This window comes from Corapipo altera, unplaced genomic scaffold, assembly GCF_003945725.1.
Source record: "Corapipo altera isolate COAL_440 unplaced genomic scaffold, ASM394572v1 2b, whole genome shotgun sequence".
Lineage (NCBI taxonomy): Eukaryota > Metazoa > Chordata > Aves > Passeriformes > Pipridae > Corapipo > Corapipo altera.
In genome coordinates, this window is record NW_020884874.1 from 277636 (window position 1) to 296715 (window position 19080).

The window sequence follows — 19080 nt, forward strand, 5'->3', positions numbered from 1 at the left end:
AGCCTGGGAAACCATGAATCGTCTGTGGAGCCTGTGGCTTTATGCAGTCCTGCAAAGTCGTCCTTTTTTTCTGTCCCTTCTGTTTACCACCCCAGTGGCAATGCTTTTACCATCTTGGGCAGCTGCATAGCTAAAGGGTTACATGTCTGTATATTCTCTGATCTTTCCTTCTAACTCAGAAAGACCACAGAGAGTAAGAAATCCTTGTTCAGAAATTACTGTCAGGGAGGCAGTGTAATGATTTTAATGGGATATCCCATTTCTTCTTTTTCAACTCTCACATCAAAGAAACAAGCAATTTTTCCTTGGGTCCCAGCCTGTGGCACCTCCTCCATCACATGTGGTAGCTTGGTCTTACACTTCCATTAGCATTGAGCTTTCTGCACAGTGCCTGACTTCAGGCAATGAAATATGTGAGACAGTGCAGCTGTTTGGGCTAGAAAGGCACCACAACTCATGTATAGCTGTGCTTGTTAAAGTGGACTAAGGGAAGGGTAAGAATAGCAAAATTAATTTACATTTCTTTCCTAATCAGATGCCACAGCAGAGTCAGAGATAGTTATGTGAACTCTTCTTCTCAGACTTCACTGCTCATCTGGAATGTGAGCAGATGCTTCAGATTTCAATTTTTTTAATTCCTCTAAAATTTTCATTCATTTTTGAACTGGTTTAGCTTGGGAGACAGCCCTGTGTCAACGTGCCCCTCTGCTCTCTGCTGGAGTGCCTGGTGGGTGCAATAGGCCAAGCTCATCGTGCTTCACCCTCTGCAGGGATGCTTTGTTCTCCCTGCCCGGACTACAGCTCCTATCATTCCTCACTCTTGCATATGACTGAATTTCTCAGCTGCATCCTGCTAAACACACAACCACAACCATGCCAGAGGGACTCCAGGCATGGGAACATGGCTCACAGGAGCTAGAAGGGCTCCACTGGTACAGTTTATGATGAGATCCATCAGTAAGAGAAGGCAAAGGGAGCACTGACTGGCAGGGTAAGACATTTTCAGGAGCTATTCTCTGGCACAATGCCCTTACCTTCCCCTGATGGGAACAGCCTGTCTTCATCAGAAAGGAATGAAGGCTGCATCTTGAGTCACCAATGGCATCAGTCTCCAAAAATACCTTCCCGCTTCTAGCACAAACCTGGTTATTAGGTCAAGCATATTCAACACCCAGTAACTAAAAGAGGAGTTTGGTTGTGACAGATTCTGATTGCAAAAGACTTCACCTGATGAATTGCTCATTAGTTGATGAGTTGTTCTGAAGGAACAGAGTGGCAGAAGACCAGATTTTGAGGTATTGGCTGCCATATCTGGAGTGACAGAAATCAGAATATGTAAAATGCAGCACACAGAAAAGTTACAGAGTGTTTCGAACAGTGTTGTGGTCTCTGGACCAGAAAGAGGGGATCACAGTATGACTGCCTTTCCTGTTAAAACAGCCTTTCCATCCCAGTAAGCTCAATGTTCCCAGCACTTCTCCTTTTTATCCAGATTCCTTCTTTGGAAAAAATCCTATAAAAAGGATTTGGCCAAACCCCATCCAACAACAACCAAACACTAGCAAGCAGAAACTTTGGGAGCTCTCTCAAGACAACACTTCTATTGCCTCTTGAGCTTGGGAGACTTGTTTCCCATGGCTTTGGGGCAGCTAGGTAGGGATGATGCTACTTGCAAATTAGTGTCGTTCACTGTATTACAAAGATTGGTTTGTCAGATGCTGATACAGATGTTGTAGCTCCAGAGCATTTACAAGAGGCAAAGCCTAACTTAACAGCTCCAAATTAGCTTTCAGAAGAGAATACATGGTGCTTAAGGTTTGCCAAAAAAGCAGCATGCAACTCTTCTGACAAAGCAATGCTGCTATGCCTCGTGATGCTTTAGCCTCCTGTGGTGCCAGATGTAGCTAGTATTTTACTATTTCTTTCTTCAAATAGCAGTGCTCAGGGGGGATAAACTTTACTTAACCTAATTAATTTTAATCACAGCTTTCAAATCTCATACTGTGCAAAGAATTACAAATTGGGATACATTAATAGAAGCCATGGTTTATGCTGCAAGCTAATCGGGAAGTGTGCATTTACATTTTCTGCATGAGTTTGCAATTACCATTAAAACAAAATTCAGTTATGTCCTTTTAAATTACTAAAATGTGAAGAACAGATTGAGCTGGTCCCATTTGTTGTAGAAAATTACTTGAAAATGGCCTACATTTCAAAGAATTAAATGATTCTTACTGAATAAGAGGTTTTAGAAAATGATTTCCAGTTGTCTAGAGTTAAAGTGCTTCCAGGCATTCTGGTTTAAACAATCTTACTTTAAAAATAATGGATTGCCTAATGTTTCCTACCTGCTTCAGTACAGATTCATGGAAGGAACAAAGAGAGTTCTCCCAAAAAAGCCTCAGCTACATCTTCCTTTAGGAGTAAACCAGAGAAACAACAACATCTAACCTAACCACATCCAAAACCTAACTCCAAAATACCACAGCAGTGAGCGTTAGTCCAGGAAATTTCCTTCTCAATGGGGATGTTCCTCCTTATGTCATGAACTGCTCTTCAGCAATGCCCATTCTCATATCTGGAAAGTTAGGTGCCAATTTTCTGTGGCCTGTGTCATCCCAAGTCCAGGGGCTTCAATTTCAGGGGTGCCAATGACCACAGAAGAAGTAAAAATAAAGTGGCCCTGCCAAAAGACCTGAATTTTTTTTTACAGGACTATATGTCCAACTAGATGTCAGATAAAAATCATTTCACCAACAAGCACTCATCTTCAAAAACAACTTGATCTTTTAGGAAAGCAAGTCCCATTGAATTCAGTGAAACCTAGTCTTCAGGGTGACAAACACTCTCCCTGAGCATGGAGCTCAGATCCCTAAGTTACCTGGTTCTTTGAGAAAGTGTTATCTCACTAGAAATGATCTCATTTGCAAGAAAAGTTAAACAGCTCTGAAAGGAGCATTGTCCTTGGGAGTGTATGGTCTTGCAGTCTGACAGTGTGCAAAACTGGTTTCAATATAAAGCTTTACATCATAATGACAGTGTTCAAGAGAGTAGAGTGGTGTTTATTTTCTGTCACAAACCTGTTAAAACTATTTTTTTTTAAATTTAAGATCATGTAGAGCAAGCAGTGCAAAATCTAGCATAAAACCACAGTGTCATCATAGATTATAGAGACACAGAATCAGTTTAGTCTTTTGTATAGCTAAAAGGTCAAAAAGCATGGCTCTCAGGAAAACACAAGCAGATGTATCTATTATAGATGATAACCTTTAGCTAAATTGTAAACTCCATGCTTATTAAATAATTGACAGTACATCAGAGCTTCAGGAAAGCTATGTTCAACATGCTGAGTTTAAATAAAATGGCTTGTGAAAATATTTTTTTACTAAAACATAATATAAAGTACAAATACTGACACAGAGACCAACAGGATGAAACATTTCCAGGTTATTCAATAGCTTACTATATCTAAAATAGCACTAAACCTCATTAAAATCTCTGGAAGAGGAAAATTAACCATGTTTTCACCATGACATATCACTTCAAACTTGTATTTGCAAGAGAAAGCTTGTTGAGTGTTTCTTCTCTTTAAAAATGCAGCTTAAATGCTCTGTAGAGTGCTCATAACCACAGAACGATATATGGAGCTTTAAAGGAAATGATGAGCTGACTCTTAACTGATGTAAATCACCAGAGCTCTGCTAGAGTAAGTGGAAATTTATTCAATAGACGATTTTAATTTTAAATAAGATACAGATTGCTGTTCCACCAAAATAGTTTCCATATACTTTCTTAAAATTGCAATGAGAAAAGGAAAATTCACTTTTCCACCCTTCCAGTTTCCATAGATGACTGTGAGACTATGCGCTCGTTTGGCAGAAGGAAATGTAAAAACATACCTCATTTCTCTCTCTGTCACACTCAGGTAAATCACTGGTAAGTTTAGCAAGGTTGCACTGCTGCAAAAAGTCAGAGGGATCATACACTTAAATGCAGAGATACCTCATCTCCTGGTAATTCATCTGTGTCTTTTATGCCAGGTAGTAGGATGAGAGTGGTGCAAATGCTACAATTCTGCCTTCCAAAGCACCCTGCTCACTGCTGAAACAGGAGTCGGACTCCAGCAAGCATTTTTTGAACTCTCTCAGGGTTAAAGGTTAGATTCCACTATGGGTATGAGGCTTACTGTAGGGCTTATGATGGAGCATGAGTGCCCTGCTCTTGTTCTTCTGCTCTTTGGTGGCTGCTGTAAATACTGCAAGCATCCTTTGGCCCTTTCAAAGGCTACTCTATTAACTAATCTGGATGACCCAGGCACTGTGCTGTGGTGGTTTTTTTGTTTGTTTGTTTTGGTTTGGGGGTTTTGTTTGTTTGTTTGTTTGTTTGGTTTTATTTTTATTTTAATGCAGAAAATTCTAAAGCAAAAGTAACGCCCAAGGTGTTTATTACAATAAATAAAGATCAATTTCAGAAACTTCTGAGATTACTTCTTAACTGCTATAATCCAACTCCTTTTCTTGAATCCAAGCCTGCCCAGCTGCAATCAAGGTCAGCCTAAATTTTAAGTAGGCTCTTTGTAGTAGCTGCAAAGTCCAGCCTCTACTCGAGTGTATTTGCTTTGCTTTTACACTACTAACAGTGTCTGATTTCAGACACAAAAAAAACCAAAACCATTTTGCACCCATTAGAGAAGCTTTGTGTATTGAATAGGCTCCATGTGATGTCCCTTCACAACAATTCTGGACCATAAGGAGGAAACCACTGCAATTCCCATTTCCAAGCTGTAAAGCAGGTTTCAGCACCACCAGCTGACTACTTAGTGCATTTCAATTAGCTCATGAAGGTTACCAGGCCACTGTGTTGAAATGAAATGTACACACAACTGAAGACTTGCTCATTGGCAATCAAATTTTTAAGTTACCAGGCCTGCTGGGTTCTCTCTGCAGAGCAAAGCCGCTTCTTCAAAAGCAGCGATATTCCTCTTTGGGTAACAGAAAAAAAAAAAAGACCATATTTTTGCATAATCACAGCTTTTAGTAATACAAAATTCACTGCTCTGTGGAAAATTGCAAGACAAAGTCTCAGTAGGTATGAAGTCCTCAGTGCTCTGACATGTTAATGCAAGGAAAAAATTGCCTTGCACAAAAGAGATTATGAGGGTTATTTGGCACCATTTTTCTGTTGCTGGGTCATTATTCAGGGTCTCATCCAGTTACAGAGCAGAGCCATTGAGGTTTGAAGGCCTCTGAGCAGTATAGCTCATAAAAAAAAAAGTTTTCTCCTGCTGCTCAGCCCTCCTTCAGCAGAAGTCTGTCACCTTCAGGAAACCCAGGCTATAGCATGATGTAATTTAGACGCTGCTTGGCAGTCTCAGTATTGTTTAATTAATTTTTCCAAATTTATTGCTGTTTCTTGCAGATCCAGCGTAAATGCTATGTCTTGGCTACTGTAAAGCTGACACTGAGAAATCTTGCAGAAAAACTACTTGTACTTATGACCACTTACATAGTGAAAAAACATTGCTTTTGTCTACTAGTGTGCTCAATGGCAAAAGGAATAGCACATTTTTCTTTTTCACTTTGCTTGAATTTAGAGGCTAATGTGCGTCTATCATATATTTATTTCTATATATTGACAAATAAGGTCAATAATTAGGTAGTTTAAAACCCATGTGTGCACATATCCAGTCCTACAAAGGAGATTATAAGTAGAGGATGACTGCGTAAGTCCTCTGTATTCGGCTAAACTTCAGCAATGAAGAATATGGGAAAAAGAAACCTGAGCTGGGCATGAAGAAGACATTGATCATTGAAAAATTGACTGGTCATTTCAATCATAATTTAGGGTGTCGGTGGTGCACATTGTGGGCACGCTCCAGGACAGGCATTGGCCTTAGCTGGCTCCCTGGCCAGAGCTCAGCAGGAGTCCCAAGGGGGGTAACAGCACACCAAGCTAAGCACGTATAGAAATTTCTGCAAGACTAAAAAAGACGACTCTCCCAGCAAGAGATGACAAATCAGATCTTCACTAACACAGCAATGGTACAGTGAGAGTAAACACAGCACAGTACCATTCTCTAGTGTGCTGGGTTCTGACTGTACCCTCCTGAATTCAGCTGTTTTCTGGACCATTGCAAGAAACTCTGGCATTAATTTTTTTTTTCTGAAATAAATAGAGTTTGTCCTGGTTTTTCAAGCCAAGTAGGCCACAGTTCTTTCAAAATGATGGGCCTCCAGGGAGCCAAGAGTAACTGAGCTAAGTCAAGAGACTTGCACAGTTTGCTATTTTGCAGAGTCCTAAAGGTTTCCTGCAGATATAAGTGAAGCATGCATTTATTTAAATTTTTTTTGCTCTCTCACTGGCGTTATCAGAAAGTAATGCATTTTTATTTACAGCTTTGCAATCACTCCTAGATTCATAAAAGGAAGATGATCTTACATTTCCTGTGTTCTAACTAGCAGAGAAGAAAGAATTTCAGTTTGGCGAGAAATTCTTTCTTCTTAAGAGCACTGCATGTGGAGATACTGCTTTAGGCACATTCTTTCCTAACTGCACAGCATTTAAATGTAATTAAGCACAGCCACTTGTACCAACCAAGGATCATGAAGTGTATAACATAAATAGATCTCTGTTAACCTCTTACATCAATAAAAAAATTATATCATAATTTTTAAATGATTTTGCAGAATTTTTAACAAGTAACAATGTGTTTTGTTTAAAATATTTTATTCTCTCCTTGAACTATAAAGTTCTTTAGAGCATTACCTGAAAGTTGTCTCTTAGGTTTTTTTATGTCATTAACAGTTATGATCCTGAACAAGATTAAGCACAGTCAGTTAGTTTGTAGGAAGCCTGAAATTCATATTCATTTATTAAGGCTTTTTATATATGTAGGAGACACATTCTCTCATATTAAGATGTAATTTCATCACCCTGCTATGCATATCCAAAAGACGTACCTATTCATTCTTTGCTATCCTACTTTCACAACAGCTGACCTGGTTTGTAATTGGTTTATTTCCATTTGCATCAGTTTCATCAACTTAGCTGCAAACAGCAGTTAAAAATAATTAAAAAAAGGACCCAATCCTTGCTAATTAAAAGGGTGCTTCCTGGATCTAGCCATCCAGGAAACCTCTTCTGCATTGTACTGCTTAACTAATAATTAACCAGGGACAGAATCACTGGAGCCCACATTATTGGAATGACAGGTCACCTGTGCTCCCTTGGGACTCTATTTTCCCGTAAACATGTGTTTTGGAAAGTTATTTGAAGCCTTCAGGTGAGAACCGCTCTGTAAGTGTTATATATCAGTAATAAAACTAGGCCTAATGGCCATATCTTTTTCCCTTACAAGCTTCCCATGGGGCCAGCATCACCCAAGGAGATGGTTCTGCAGTATTTTGCTGATGCTTTTACCCTATGATGCAAGATGGGCTCCAGTTACTGGTTTATTGTTGTAAGCCTGTGCTGAGACTTGTGCATCTAAATGCTGGTGAAAATTCAATCACTGTGAATTCTTTTTACTTATGCTCTGCACATTGCCAAACAAGCTGTTGCCTCTTGGTTGCTGCAATGACATTTTTTACAGGGCGCTGCTGCCTGTGAGACCAGATGACAGTGCTAATGACCCATATCCTTGTTCTCTGCTTCCCTTGCTTACGCTTCTTGTTTCTCCACACTCAATTAAGGAAAAGGAATTGAGGTTAATATTCCTGTCCTTGAAATTAAATCTACCCATGTCCCACAGTGCAATTAATGAAAACAACTTGGATACAGAGCCTTTCATCTGTTGTTCACTGGTTTATTTAGTAGGAGTTGACAATGACTCACACCATTAATTTGTCTGTTGAGTGGCAAACAGCGAATTAGCGACTTTAGCCTAGATTGTAGACATCACCCTTACAAAATCACTGCCATGAGTTAATATCTCTGCTGCTCTTTGAGGTGAAGAGTTGTGGTGACTATGAGACTTCTCCTTGTGTCACAGGTCCTCCTGCAGCCTGCCGGCAGACACATCAAGGGTACACATGGCCTGTGCTGCTCTTGATAACACTAATTCTAGGGGTAATTAGATAAAACTGGCTATTACACATCAAACATCAGCCATTAGATGTCCAAATAACAGGGCAAGTTACGCTATGCATTTGTGCTGTGAAAAGTGCTGGTTAATTATGCATTTGGCTATTAAATTATGTTAAGGTTCAAAGTAAGTTCAGCAGTAGAAAAACAACAGAAGGTCAGAATGAGTGTAGGTATACTCTCTGATTTTTCTCACTGGCAGATGTTGACAAATGGGAAGTTCTTGTGGTATTCACAAATGTTAATGACATCTGAGAGTTCTCTCTCCCATATCCACTTGTGTAGTCTGACTTGCAAGGCAGAGAGATTTATGTTCTACATCATTCACTTCATGACCATGAATTAGGCTCAGGGCTTGAATTACCGTGGAGGAACACATCTCTCCCTTGTCTGAGAAGCAAGTGGGATAAAGTGTCTTTGTGAATACTTCTATGACCCCTCCAGCTACCTGCTCCAAGGCTGAGCTCTGAGAAAATGGTTGGCACATGAGTAGAGACAGCACCTTCTCTCTACAACCCTGATTCTTGTTATGGAGGAGGCTGTGTATCTTCAATCTTACAGCAACAGGAATATCTTCCATTCACTGCAGCTCTGATACAATCACGTAGGCTTTCGAACCCTGACAAGCACACTCAGCTCTTGTAAATAAAGTGTAGTTTTCTTTCCCCCATTTCTTCAGAGTAAAACAAAAAAGATCCCCAGAGTCACAGCTTACTTAAAGTCAAGTTGAAAATTTTTGAACTTTGCTGTGCCTGAAAGAAAGGGGAGCTGGCATCAGTGTGTTATCAACACTCACACAACAGCCATAAGATCTAACACCATGGGGAACATTAGTCCAAGTAAATACCAGCCACTGAATCATAAATTTTCAGGAGGGCTCAAAGTGCTTAGTGTTCATCATCTGATTCTTAAGGTATCTGAATTTATGCCAAGATAATAAGGGAACAGCATTCCCTGCAATTCATTGCTGTATTGTACAGCAATATTTTATGCAACTGACTGCAATAACACTGATGTTGTATTAAATTTTTGACTGGCTTGAGGAGGCAGCCACTTTTCTTCTTTTGACGTGCTCAGGTTGGAACACAGATGATGGAGTCAATAGCATTGAGATTTGAGAAATCTGTTGTGATGATCTTGCAGAAACTTCACAATGTAGTGTGCTGCTGTGGTTGCTTGAATACAGATGAATAAATGCCTCGGCTGAATGCTTCTGTATTTAAGACACATTTTAGAGCTACTACATACTTGTCCATTACACAACAGGAGGGACACTGAACCAGAACATAATCAGTCAGCATTTTTAAACTTCTTTTAAGCGCTTTTAAAAACATTCAGCTCATTCATCCTGCAAGCAAACAGGGCTCTTGGGACCTAGCAGCACTGGCTGACAGAGGGCTACTATAGATAATATATTACACTGCCAGTATGGACAGCTCTTTTGTTTAAACAAGTGTTCTAGGCCTCATATTTCTTAAATATTAATTTATATATTACCTTTCCATTGATTCTAATATGTTTTCGTCAGGGGAGGGGGGATAAGTAATTACGACAAATGCTGTCTTGTGGTGCAAGAAGCCAATGTCTTGGGACCTAGGGTTTTTAATGAGCATAAAATTATCACCCTAAATCTCACACTTCACTGCAGCTTTGGTGTCTGCCACCACTCAAGGACACCCAGAGTGGTGGTTAAAGGTCCTTAATGGAAAGCAGCAGCCCGGCTCTCACCATCAGCCCTGCTCACACTCAGCCACAGCAGCGTGCTCTGAGGCAAAGCACAGCTGCACTGACCAAAATGGCTCCTTGCACCGTCTCTGAGGTCGTATCTGAGCACTTTACTGACAGAAGCAGTTTGGGCTTGGCAGCCTCGCGGACCCCAGGCAGCCCTCAGAGGACAAGCTAAATTAGCTTCACCTCCTACCTCATGAACAATTCCTGGCTATGCCCTACCCACATTGCTAATGATGATGACAACGATGATGTAAGAAACTTTAATAAGAATCTGATTTGCACATACCAGGTTTAACTTTTTGGAGACATCTGCTTGAGAAGTCCTCCAGTGACAGGCACAGGCAGGCTCCTCTGGGACCTTGGAGAACAAAGATGCTCACAGGAATACTTCCACAGCACTGGTTTCACAAATATGGATATTCCTGGATGATAGGATGATTTATTTCCTCTTACAGTCTAATCATCGTAACTTTGCCTGTTTTTGGAAAGGAGTCTCAGAAGTCTTAAACACCTACTGTACAGACACCAGCAAAGCCACATAAAGGGCTCTCCTTTTCTTAAGCACATTTTTGGTCACCTCCCTTTTCACACTGCAGGAGCTATGAGGACAGTCATGGTGGCTTTGCACATCACTCAAAGAGGCCCCAACATGTGAAGTCCACATTGCTACTCCTCATGAAAAAGGAGAGAAACAGAACTAAACAGAGTTCTTAGGCATATCCACCTCAACAGAGAATGGTTCAGGTTGGAAGGGACCTTAAAGATCATCTAGTTCTAAGAGCAGGTTACTCAGAGCTCCATCCAACTTGGTCTTGAACACTCCTAGAGATGGGGCATGCACAACTCTTCCGGGCAATCTGCTCCAGTGTCTCACCACCCTCTGGGCAGAGATCATATAAGATCATATGATCTTCAATCTGCCTACAACTAGGATTTTTTTTCTAATTTTCTGCTATAAACTAAGATTTTGTCCCATCCCATATGTTGAGCCCACAGGTTATAGGAATCCAAGTCACTCCTTAGTCCTTTGCCTAAATATGAGAGGATAGCAGGCTATGTGCAGTTGCCCTATAGCCTCTCCCATTCAATATCACTGGGATGAAAAAGCATGGTCAGGAAAAGGGAAGACCTTTACATTTCCACCAGTCCACATGTGAACGTTCATCCAAGTCACTGATGAGTAAGTTAAAACTGGACACAGTATCAACCCTTGGGAGACAGGGCTAATGACAGCCTCCAACTAGACCAGGTGTCACTAATCATAACCCTCTGATTCATGTTGATACAGGGACCACTCACTGCTTAAGGACAGAAACAGGTCCAAGAGAAGCCAAAACTTGCACATGCAGTCTGCACACTGCTGGGGCTGCATTATCCCCTGCCTCTCCCCCAGCCTTGGCAAGGAGCTGTGGTCTCACACAGAGGAGGTGGGGGTGCTTCCACCTGCTACCCCTTGCTTCACACAAAGCTGAATATGCTTTAAACTTCTTATAATGCAATGATCTCAGGTGGAATTTCTTCACTCAGAGGATGGTTAAGCATTGGAACAGGCTGCCTGGGGTAGTGGTGGAATCCCTATGCCTGGAGGCATTCAAGAAATGACTGGACATGGCACTTGGTGCTATGGTTTAGTTGACAGGGTGGTGTTCAGTCAAAGGTTGGACTCATGATTGTGGAGATGTTTTCCATCCTCAATGATTCTATGATCTGCTCCTCTTCGCCCACCCTTAAAAGGCAACAGTTCCCATGTGTAGGAGTTGGTGGGCTGCCTTTATCCAAGTTAGAAGGCAAGTATCAACAAATCATGTGTAATTATGCAAACACAAGCCTCTTGTATCCCTTGGGGTATCTCAGATTTTTAGCTACTTAGTGTAAAGCACACAATTATGAATAAAACCCATTTTTTCATGAACACTTGTTTAAGTTAAAGCCCTAGAATTAGCAGTGGTCTTAGTATTTTAAGACAGTATTTTATAAATAATTAAAAATTTAAACTATTTGGTCTAAATTCAGTTTTGCTCTTTCATTAAGTACCCCTCTGTGACCAGAGTCATGATGTAGGTTCAAGGTCAAAACATTTGTAGCAAATCTCTCCAAGTTCAGTGGAAGATCTGAACTGTCCCTGCAAGAAGCAGAAAACTGCTATAGGGGCATAGAAAATAACTGATGCACTCTCAGATACACAGAACTGTATTTATCTGCCTCTACAGAAGAACTTGATCTTCACAGGTGTAGAGCATAACCCACCTAGTGACATTATTAAAGTAAACGAAAGTTAACTACAGAAAGGTCTGATTTCGGAAAGAAAAAGAAAACTATCAATTCTGATTCAATATGTGTATCTCTCTACACTTACATAGAATCACAGAATCAATTAGTTTGGAAAAGACCTCTGAGATCGAGTCCAACCTATGACCAAGCACTACCACATCAACTAGACCATGGCACCGAGTGCCACAGCCACTCTTTCCTCAAACACATCTAGGGATGGTGACTCCACCACATCCCTGGGCAGCCCATTACAATCTCTAATCACCCCTTCTGTGAAGAAATCCCTCCTCATGTCCAACCTAAACCTCTCCTGGGGCAGCTCATGACTATGTCCTTTCATCCTGCCTGGGAGAAGAAGACAACCTTCACCTGGATACAACCTCCTTTCAGGTAGGTATGAACGTGCAAGTACATAACTGTGTTTATGTGTGCATATACATGTACACAGGTTTTACTTCCATAACATCCTCCTCTTCAACCAGTTCACCAGGGATATCTGTATTCTGAGGGCTTGAGTATGCCACACCTTTTTTTTTCCCCTTACCCTTTCAAACCTTCCCTGCAGGTTACAAGCAGGGCACCTAAACAGTTGAGTTGTTCAAAACACCTCAGAACAGATCTGAAGAACAATTCTGCGTTCTTCACAGACAGTGAAACAGCTAAGGGGATTGTCTCTCTCTGTGGCACAGAGAGAGGTACATAAAATCCATTATGAACAAAATAAAGAAGTTCCAGGGAATCGAATTTGTCTGAAGAACGGAAGATGAGACCGTATCTCTCTGCAGAACATCCATAAGGAAGATGTGGCATTCTTAAAATATCTTGATACTCACTTACAAGTAGGACTATTCATCCTACACCCTACTTCTGCACACAGGAAGAGACGAGCTCATAGCAGAAGAATGTTTTTCAGCAGTGGGAACAACTGCACAATGATCATCTTCCACCCAGTGTGGGATTCCATCAGAGACTACGGATGCCCCAGCAAGTGTTGGGGCATCACTACATATTTGTGGAAGGCTCTCAGCTTTTACTAATTAATTCCTGACAAAGGAATAAAACCCTGTAGCAGAAAGCCACACTGCTCATTCCTGAATCATATGAAATCATTCACCATTTTATGTACAAGTTTTGAATTACAATCTTCAACTCCTCATCAGAAAAAATAACAAACCAAAAAGCCTAAAAAAGCATTTTGGAAGAACTGCATAGTGTACAGAAGCATACTTTCCATTACACAATATCTTACAGAACACATACTGCAACAAAAAGCAGAGCCTGTTACCTTTTCTGAGAAGGCAATGCCCAGCCAAAACTAGATGTTTCACCTCTATTATTAGAGGAACAGCTTTAACTGGACAGAAGTACATGAAAAAAGTTCCTGAACAGTCCAGATACTTTAACAGAAAAATACAAGTACATTTGTAAACAACTTTAAAACAAGAGCCTTATGAAAACAATAAAGGTCACTGAAAATTAAGCTGTTAAACTCCTCTTAGCCCAAACCACTATGTTCTACCCTTATAAGTTTTTTTGTTATGATACACAAATTTTGCCACATGGAAATCTTCAGTGAGAAAGTCGGGCAAATATTTTTTTCATTTTTGGTGGAATTAAGAAAGGGATAATTGGAAGGCAAAAGGTCAAACTCCAAATTCCCTCTGAAAATTACAAGAGCAATATAACCTAACTATTGAATGGAGCCAACAGTGCACGGTAGCACAGCACTTATTTTATAATCTGAGACCCTTTATAATGTAAACCCTGAAAAGTCATAAGTGACTGCCAGAACAGACTTTTGTATTATGTACCATTACTCAAACCTTGCCATAAAGTGACTTTTCACATACAAAACTGATTTACCCTAAGTGTATCGGTTTTATGACGCTGAAATGTAAAAACTGTCCTACTAAATGATTTTGTGTAGGTAATTATCAACCACGTACCTGAAGCTGAGCATCAGTATTTATGCTGTTCTACTTACTGCTTCAGCATATGTTAAGTAAGCTACTGATCATCGAGTGTCTCCATTTTGGTAGATGGACAGATGTATGCGAACAGCAATGCTCTGGATAACTTGTGCTATTCCTAATACTACAGTTATTTTCTCTCCCAATTACATTTTGCTATAAATATGTGTGCCCTTAAGTTGATCCCAATATCAGTTTCAGCTAACTAATCAAATTATCTGCTAAGGTTTTGGAAATGATAACCCTTCCTTTATTTAAATAAAATGAGGGAAGGGTTTCTAACTCCCAAAGGTTTGCCAACAACAGATTTATTTTCAAGACAGGATGACTGTTTAGTACATTGTTCATCATCTTTGCTGTTCACAGATAAGCACAACAGTACTAATGGTTTTTATCAAGTAGGCAGGAAAGAAAAGAGAAAATACTGTGAAGTTTTTACCCTTGAGGTTTTTCCAAGTTCTGCTCATGGGCTCTTATAAATAACCATTTATTTGAAATAAGTGTAAGTAAAATTTCAGATTACCTTTCTTGTAGTTGGAGGGCTCCACAGCTAAACTTCAATTTTCTACTTTTCTTTACAAAGGAGTGTTATTAAAACCCTGTTCACAACTGGGTACCTCAAGAACTTATGCAAGGAATAACTTATCATTATATTTAGAAGTGCCTCATTTTTGTACCAGTTAATTCATAATCCAAGTAATTAATCTGCAGTGTAAAACAAGCAGTTATTTTCTCCCATGTAATAATGGTGAATAACAACACTGAGCATTACATATTCTGCTTGAGTTCATTAAATGCAACTCTTCAGTCACAAAGGCAGCAGGCATTCTGTAATGGACTTCCTCTGAACTGTGTTCAAATGAGTAGAATAACTGAGATTCCTGATGGAGATCTAAGCCATTTCCCTCATGTTCTTAATAGCTTCCGCTATTTGCACACTCAACTCCATTTCATAATTTGCTATTTAAAATAAATTCATTTCCCCAAACCTTTCTCTCCCTTTCTAAAACAAACTTATTTACATTTATGGTAAATGCTTTTCAGCAAATAAGTTGTAAGAAAAACAACAACAAAAAAAATCAATAGGGGAGCAAAAACATAAAAGGAGCAAGTATTTCAAGTTTTGTAATAATTTTCTTCTGAATTTCCATCCAAAGATGCTACAGGGACAAAAGCTTTAAAGGTTTAAAACACGCTTTCACACATTTTTGATTCTTCCTCTTTACACAAGGGACCAACTCTGTCCAATGAATCACCTTCATAACTTTTGCCCGGTAATTAAGCGAAACTGCATGTCATTCACCCCAAGAAAGTAAACAAAATACAGTCTTTTACTTCAAATATTTTATGAAAGCAAGATTACAAGAAACATATTAGTCAAAATGCAGGGCTATCAAGCACTGAACCAAGGATGCTGGCATCAGTTTGCCTACCATTTTGCATGTGGAAAAAATACACTATGTCTACAGGTAAAAGGCATCACTAATGCATCATGAATTACTGTGGTCAGCCAAGATCACCTCTGCAGCCTGGAGCCTGTTTAAGTCTTGAAAACAATCATCATAATAATAGTATGAGATGAGACACTGGAACAAAACCATTCTTAAACAGGAAAGTTTTGGGTTTTTTTTGCTCTTATCGAGGTAACACCAAAAACTAAAAATAAGGTTTTAAAATTTAGCAGCCTCCTTAACACTTGTTAGGCTAGCCTTCACACAAGGAGCATGCAAGCAGCCACTCTTCTTGCTTTAAATTGAGGGCTGTTGGTTAATTCAAGTCATTGTTTTCTCACCTTATTTGATTAACCTGTTGAACTGGATGTCCACCATAGGAAAAAGAAAATTAAATGATGTTAAGTGCAGCAGACAAGTACAGATCACACCAAGAAGCTAACACTCATGAGCTGTCATAATAAGGGATAATAATAACAATTAAAAAAAAATAATCAGTCTTTTCTGTGCATATTTTTCATTTGAAAGGTCCCAGGAAATCATGATGTGCCTGGTCGTTTCTGTTGCTGATTTCTGATTACCTCTAATTGTTTTTTGCATTGCTGATAGTATGTTGAGAGACTTTTGTTTTCATCTAACAGCTTTTTATGTTCTTGTACCAGACGGGATGTGTTTTGCTGGTCTTTTTCATCCTGGTCCAGTTCTGCTATTAGTTCTTGTCTAAAATAATAATAAAAAAAAGTAACTGTCATTTATAATCTATTTCTATTTCTGTGTAGATGGTTTCAAATATTTCAAATCAGTAACTGATCATCAATCTGAACTCATAGCTGGTGATATTTTGCGCAAAAAAAGTCTTATTCTTTAATGTAGTGTGGGGGAAATTTCTCTTCCAAATCAAGTCCACATTTAAACTTTAAACTAGCTGCAAGACACAGCTTCAATCTCTAAAATTGTCCTTTAGATAATGTCTTTCAGACATAGTTCTAAAGGTCACAGCAAAACGTCTAAGGAGCCACATGAAATTTCATATATATATATTCAACTCTAATTTTGCGTATATGCACATTTAAAATATCTAAAGACAACTTAAAATACAAAATTGCAGCAATTTTTCATAACTTTTTAGTGAAGTGCTATTTTCTATTTGTACTTGAACTTATGAAAGGAGTGGAAAAGCAGAATCAAGGGAAATATTTTTGTAACTGGCATTTCACATAATTTACACCATAAATGTACACTTTTTTAGCAGCAATTTTAGAAGAGCAAACACGCTGATAAACTTGCTATAATTTATCCTGCAAAATTGATGTAGCAGTTTGTTTTACTATTTGTTTACAAGGCAACAAGAAGGCAAGCTGCCAGCAATATTTTTGCAACAAAATAGTAAAGGAGAAAGTTCATGTTAATTAATTGTTGCCATATGGTTTGTAATTACTGTTGAAGAAAGTTTAATAATCCTTTGAGGGCTGAACTAATAACTACCTTAACCAGCAGTAAATTCATCCATCACAACACTATTTTTTGTTTTAACACCCATGGAAAACTACATTCTGACTAAGAAAAAACAGTTTGGAAGAAATGTCAATACAAAATTACTACAAAAAACCCTAGTAGGAATCTAAAAGCAGAGAATTAAGAGTTTTGAAACAGAAACACATTTTTATATAAGTTATTGACCCTTAGAAATAACACAAATAAAATCAAAATTAAGATATTCACTCTAGCTTCAGTATCTCCTCATCAAGTCTAAAAATTCTAGTTGCATGTGAAAAAATCAAATTGTTCTCAGGATACTAAGCCAAAGGTGAATACACGATAGGAGTTCAAACTTACAATAATATTTCCCCCCCATTCTGTATGCTATTTCTAATGTACAAAAGGTTTACACAACACATTTTTCTCATTAACTAATCCATAAACTCCAAGGCAAGCCCCCTGTTAACAACTGCCTGCCTGCAGCGGCTCAGACACTGATGGGTAACAAGCTGATAACTTGGTCTGGCATGGGAGGATAGATGACCTCTCAGAACTGCTCCCCAGCATCATGAAACAGAAAGGGTAAGTAGAGCACAACAGAACTTATTGTGAACTCAAGTTCTGAATCAGCAATAATTTTCACCCTAATACAAAAATACATGCAGTTGCTTCACTTATACATGTACACAATGTAAGAGGAAAGAGTTTGTTTCTGGTGCACAAGGAGAAGGTACATAAAAAGGTCAAAGTATTAGGTCCTAAACCCCTGGCAGAAAAACATAAGATGTGTGTTGATAATACTGTTGTAAATGCAATGCTTAACAAAAGTCAGATAAAGATAAAAACTAACTGCAAAATGAGTAACACTGACATATTACTCAAAATTCTACAATCCATTAACTGATTATCTACAAATTACAACTGAAAACATGTTAATGGACAGCGTTGCAAATAAAATTCCAAGGTTCTTTAACAGTCCAGATCTTTCATTGGATATGATACAAACAAACATTACTGTTTTGTTACAAATACAGATGTGCCACACACTTATCTAGGACTTGTCCAGAAGAAGTGTCTTGACATTTATCAAAACTTTCAACTATCTGCTCTGTCTCACCTGTACTGAGCAGCTCAGTATTTCTGAGATTAAGGCCGGAAAATAATTATGCTCTATGAAATGTTACTTCATAAAGCCAGACACAACAGTCACAGAGAATAGACTTCGTGTAAAAAACCCCACACCTAAGAACATAAAAAGTAAACCACATTTTACTTACTTCCTCTGCAACAGCAACGCAATTTCTGTCTGAACTTTCATATATTCTTGTGCCATTTTGCAGTGCTGTTCAAACACAGCCATAGACTCTTTGGAGTTTGGGCACGGTGCTAGAGGCTGAAAATAAATCAGACATGTTAAAGACTAATGAACTGATATCTTAGTAAATAGTGTGTTAGAATGTCTCTGCAGTGTATTTATAACATCTTTTAAAAACTGGTAAGCTTTTAAAAATAAGTGTTAAACCATGCCCTGGAAAACATTACAGCACCAATGTCAAAGACGACTCAAACCTCAAATCTGTGGTTTTTAATCTGACACCTGTTACAAAAATCCAAGTAGTGTTTGATCCCATATACAACAAATAAAGTGTATACAACAATTTAACTCAGTAATACTCAAGCAAATAATGTCTTATTTTGACAGTCAAACTCAGCTTACATTTGGTTTTAGGAATCATGTTTCCCAGAGCTTGTTTTTAATAGCTTGATCAAATCTGAGTCAACCAATCTCAGATTACATAATATATTTATTTTAGCCTTGGTCAAAAATTAGAGAGAATATAAACCCAGGTAAATATGTGGCACTATATTTTGCAGCCCAAAAGTCACATGTTAGAATGAAATGCAAGCTTAAGAACCTAATAAAGTGTCTATTTTTTACCTGTAACTGATGATCTAACGTAAGATATGCCATTGGGATGGAGTTATCTGACCCATTGGTCTCTGTAACAATACCAAGAATATTTTAATGTATTTTCAAGAGTTAATTCTATTCTTATAGGACAAAAACAAGAATTCTAAATAATTTCACAAAACAC

General features: G+C 38.7%; 1 protein-coding gene across 4 annotated transcripts in view; it reads right to left on the reverse strand.

The window, feature by feature from the left end:
* Positions 1-13180: 13180 nt before the first annotated feature.
* Positions 13181-19080, reverse strand: part of MAP3K7 (mitogen-activated protein kinase kinase kinase 7) — a 46611-nt gene continuing 40711 nt past the window's right edge. For all 4 annotated transcript variants that reach the window (XM_027634227.1, XM_027634226.1, XM_027634225.1 and 1 more), the window contains 3 exons: positions 18924-18985; positions 18262-18377; positions 13181-16225 (listed from right to left, as the gene is read on the reverse strand). In XM_027634227.1, the coding sequence (XP_027490028.1) occupies positions 16045-16225; positions 18262-18377; positions 18924-18985 (359 nt within the window). In that variant the 3' untranslated portion in view covers positions 13181-16044. The remainder of the gene's footprint in view (positions 16226-18261; positions 18378-18923; positions 18986-19080) is intronic.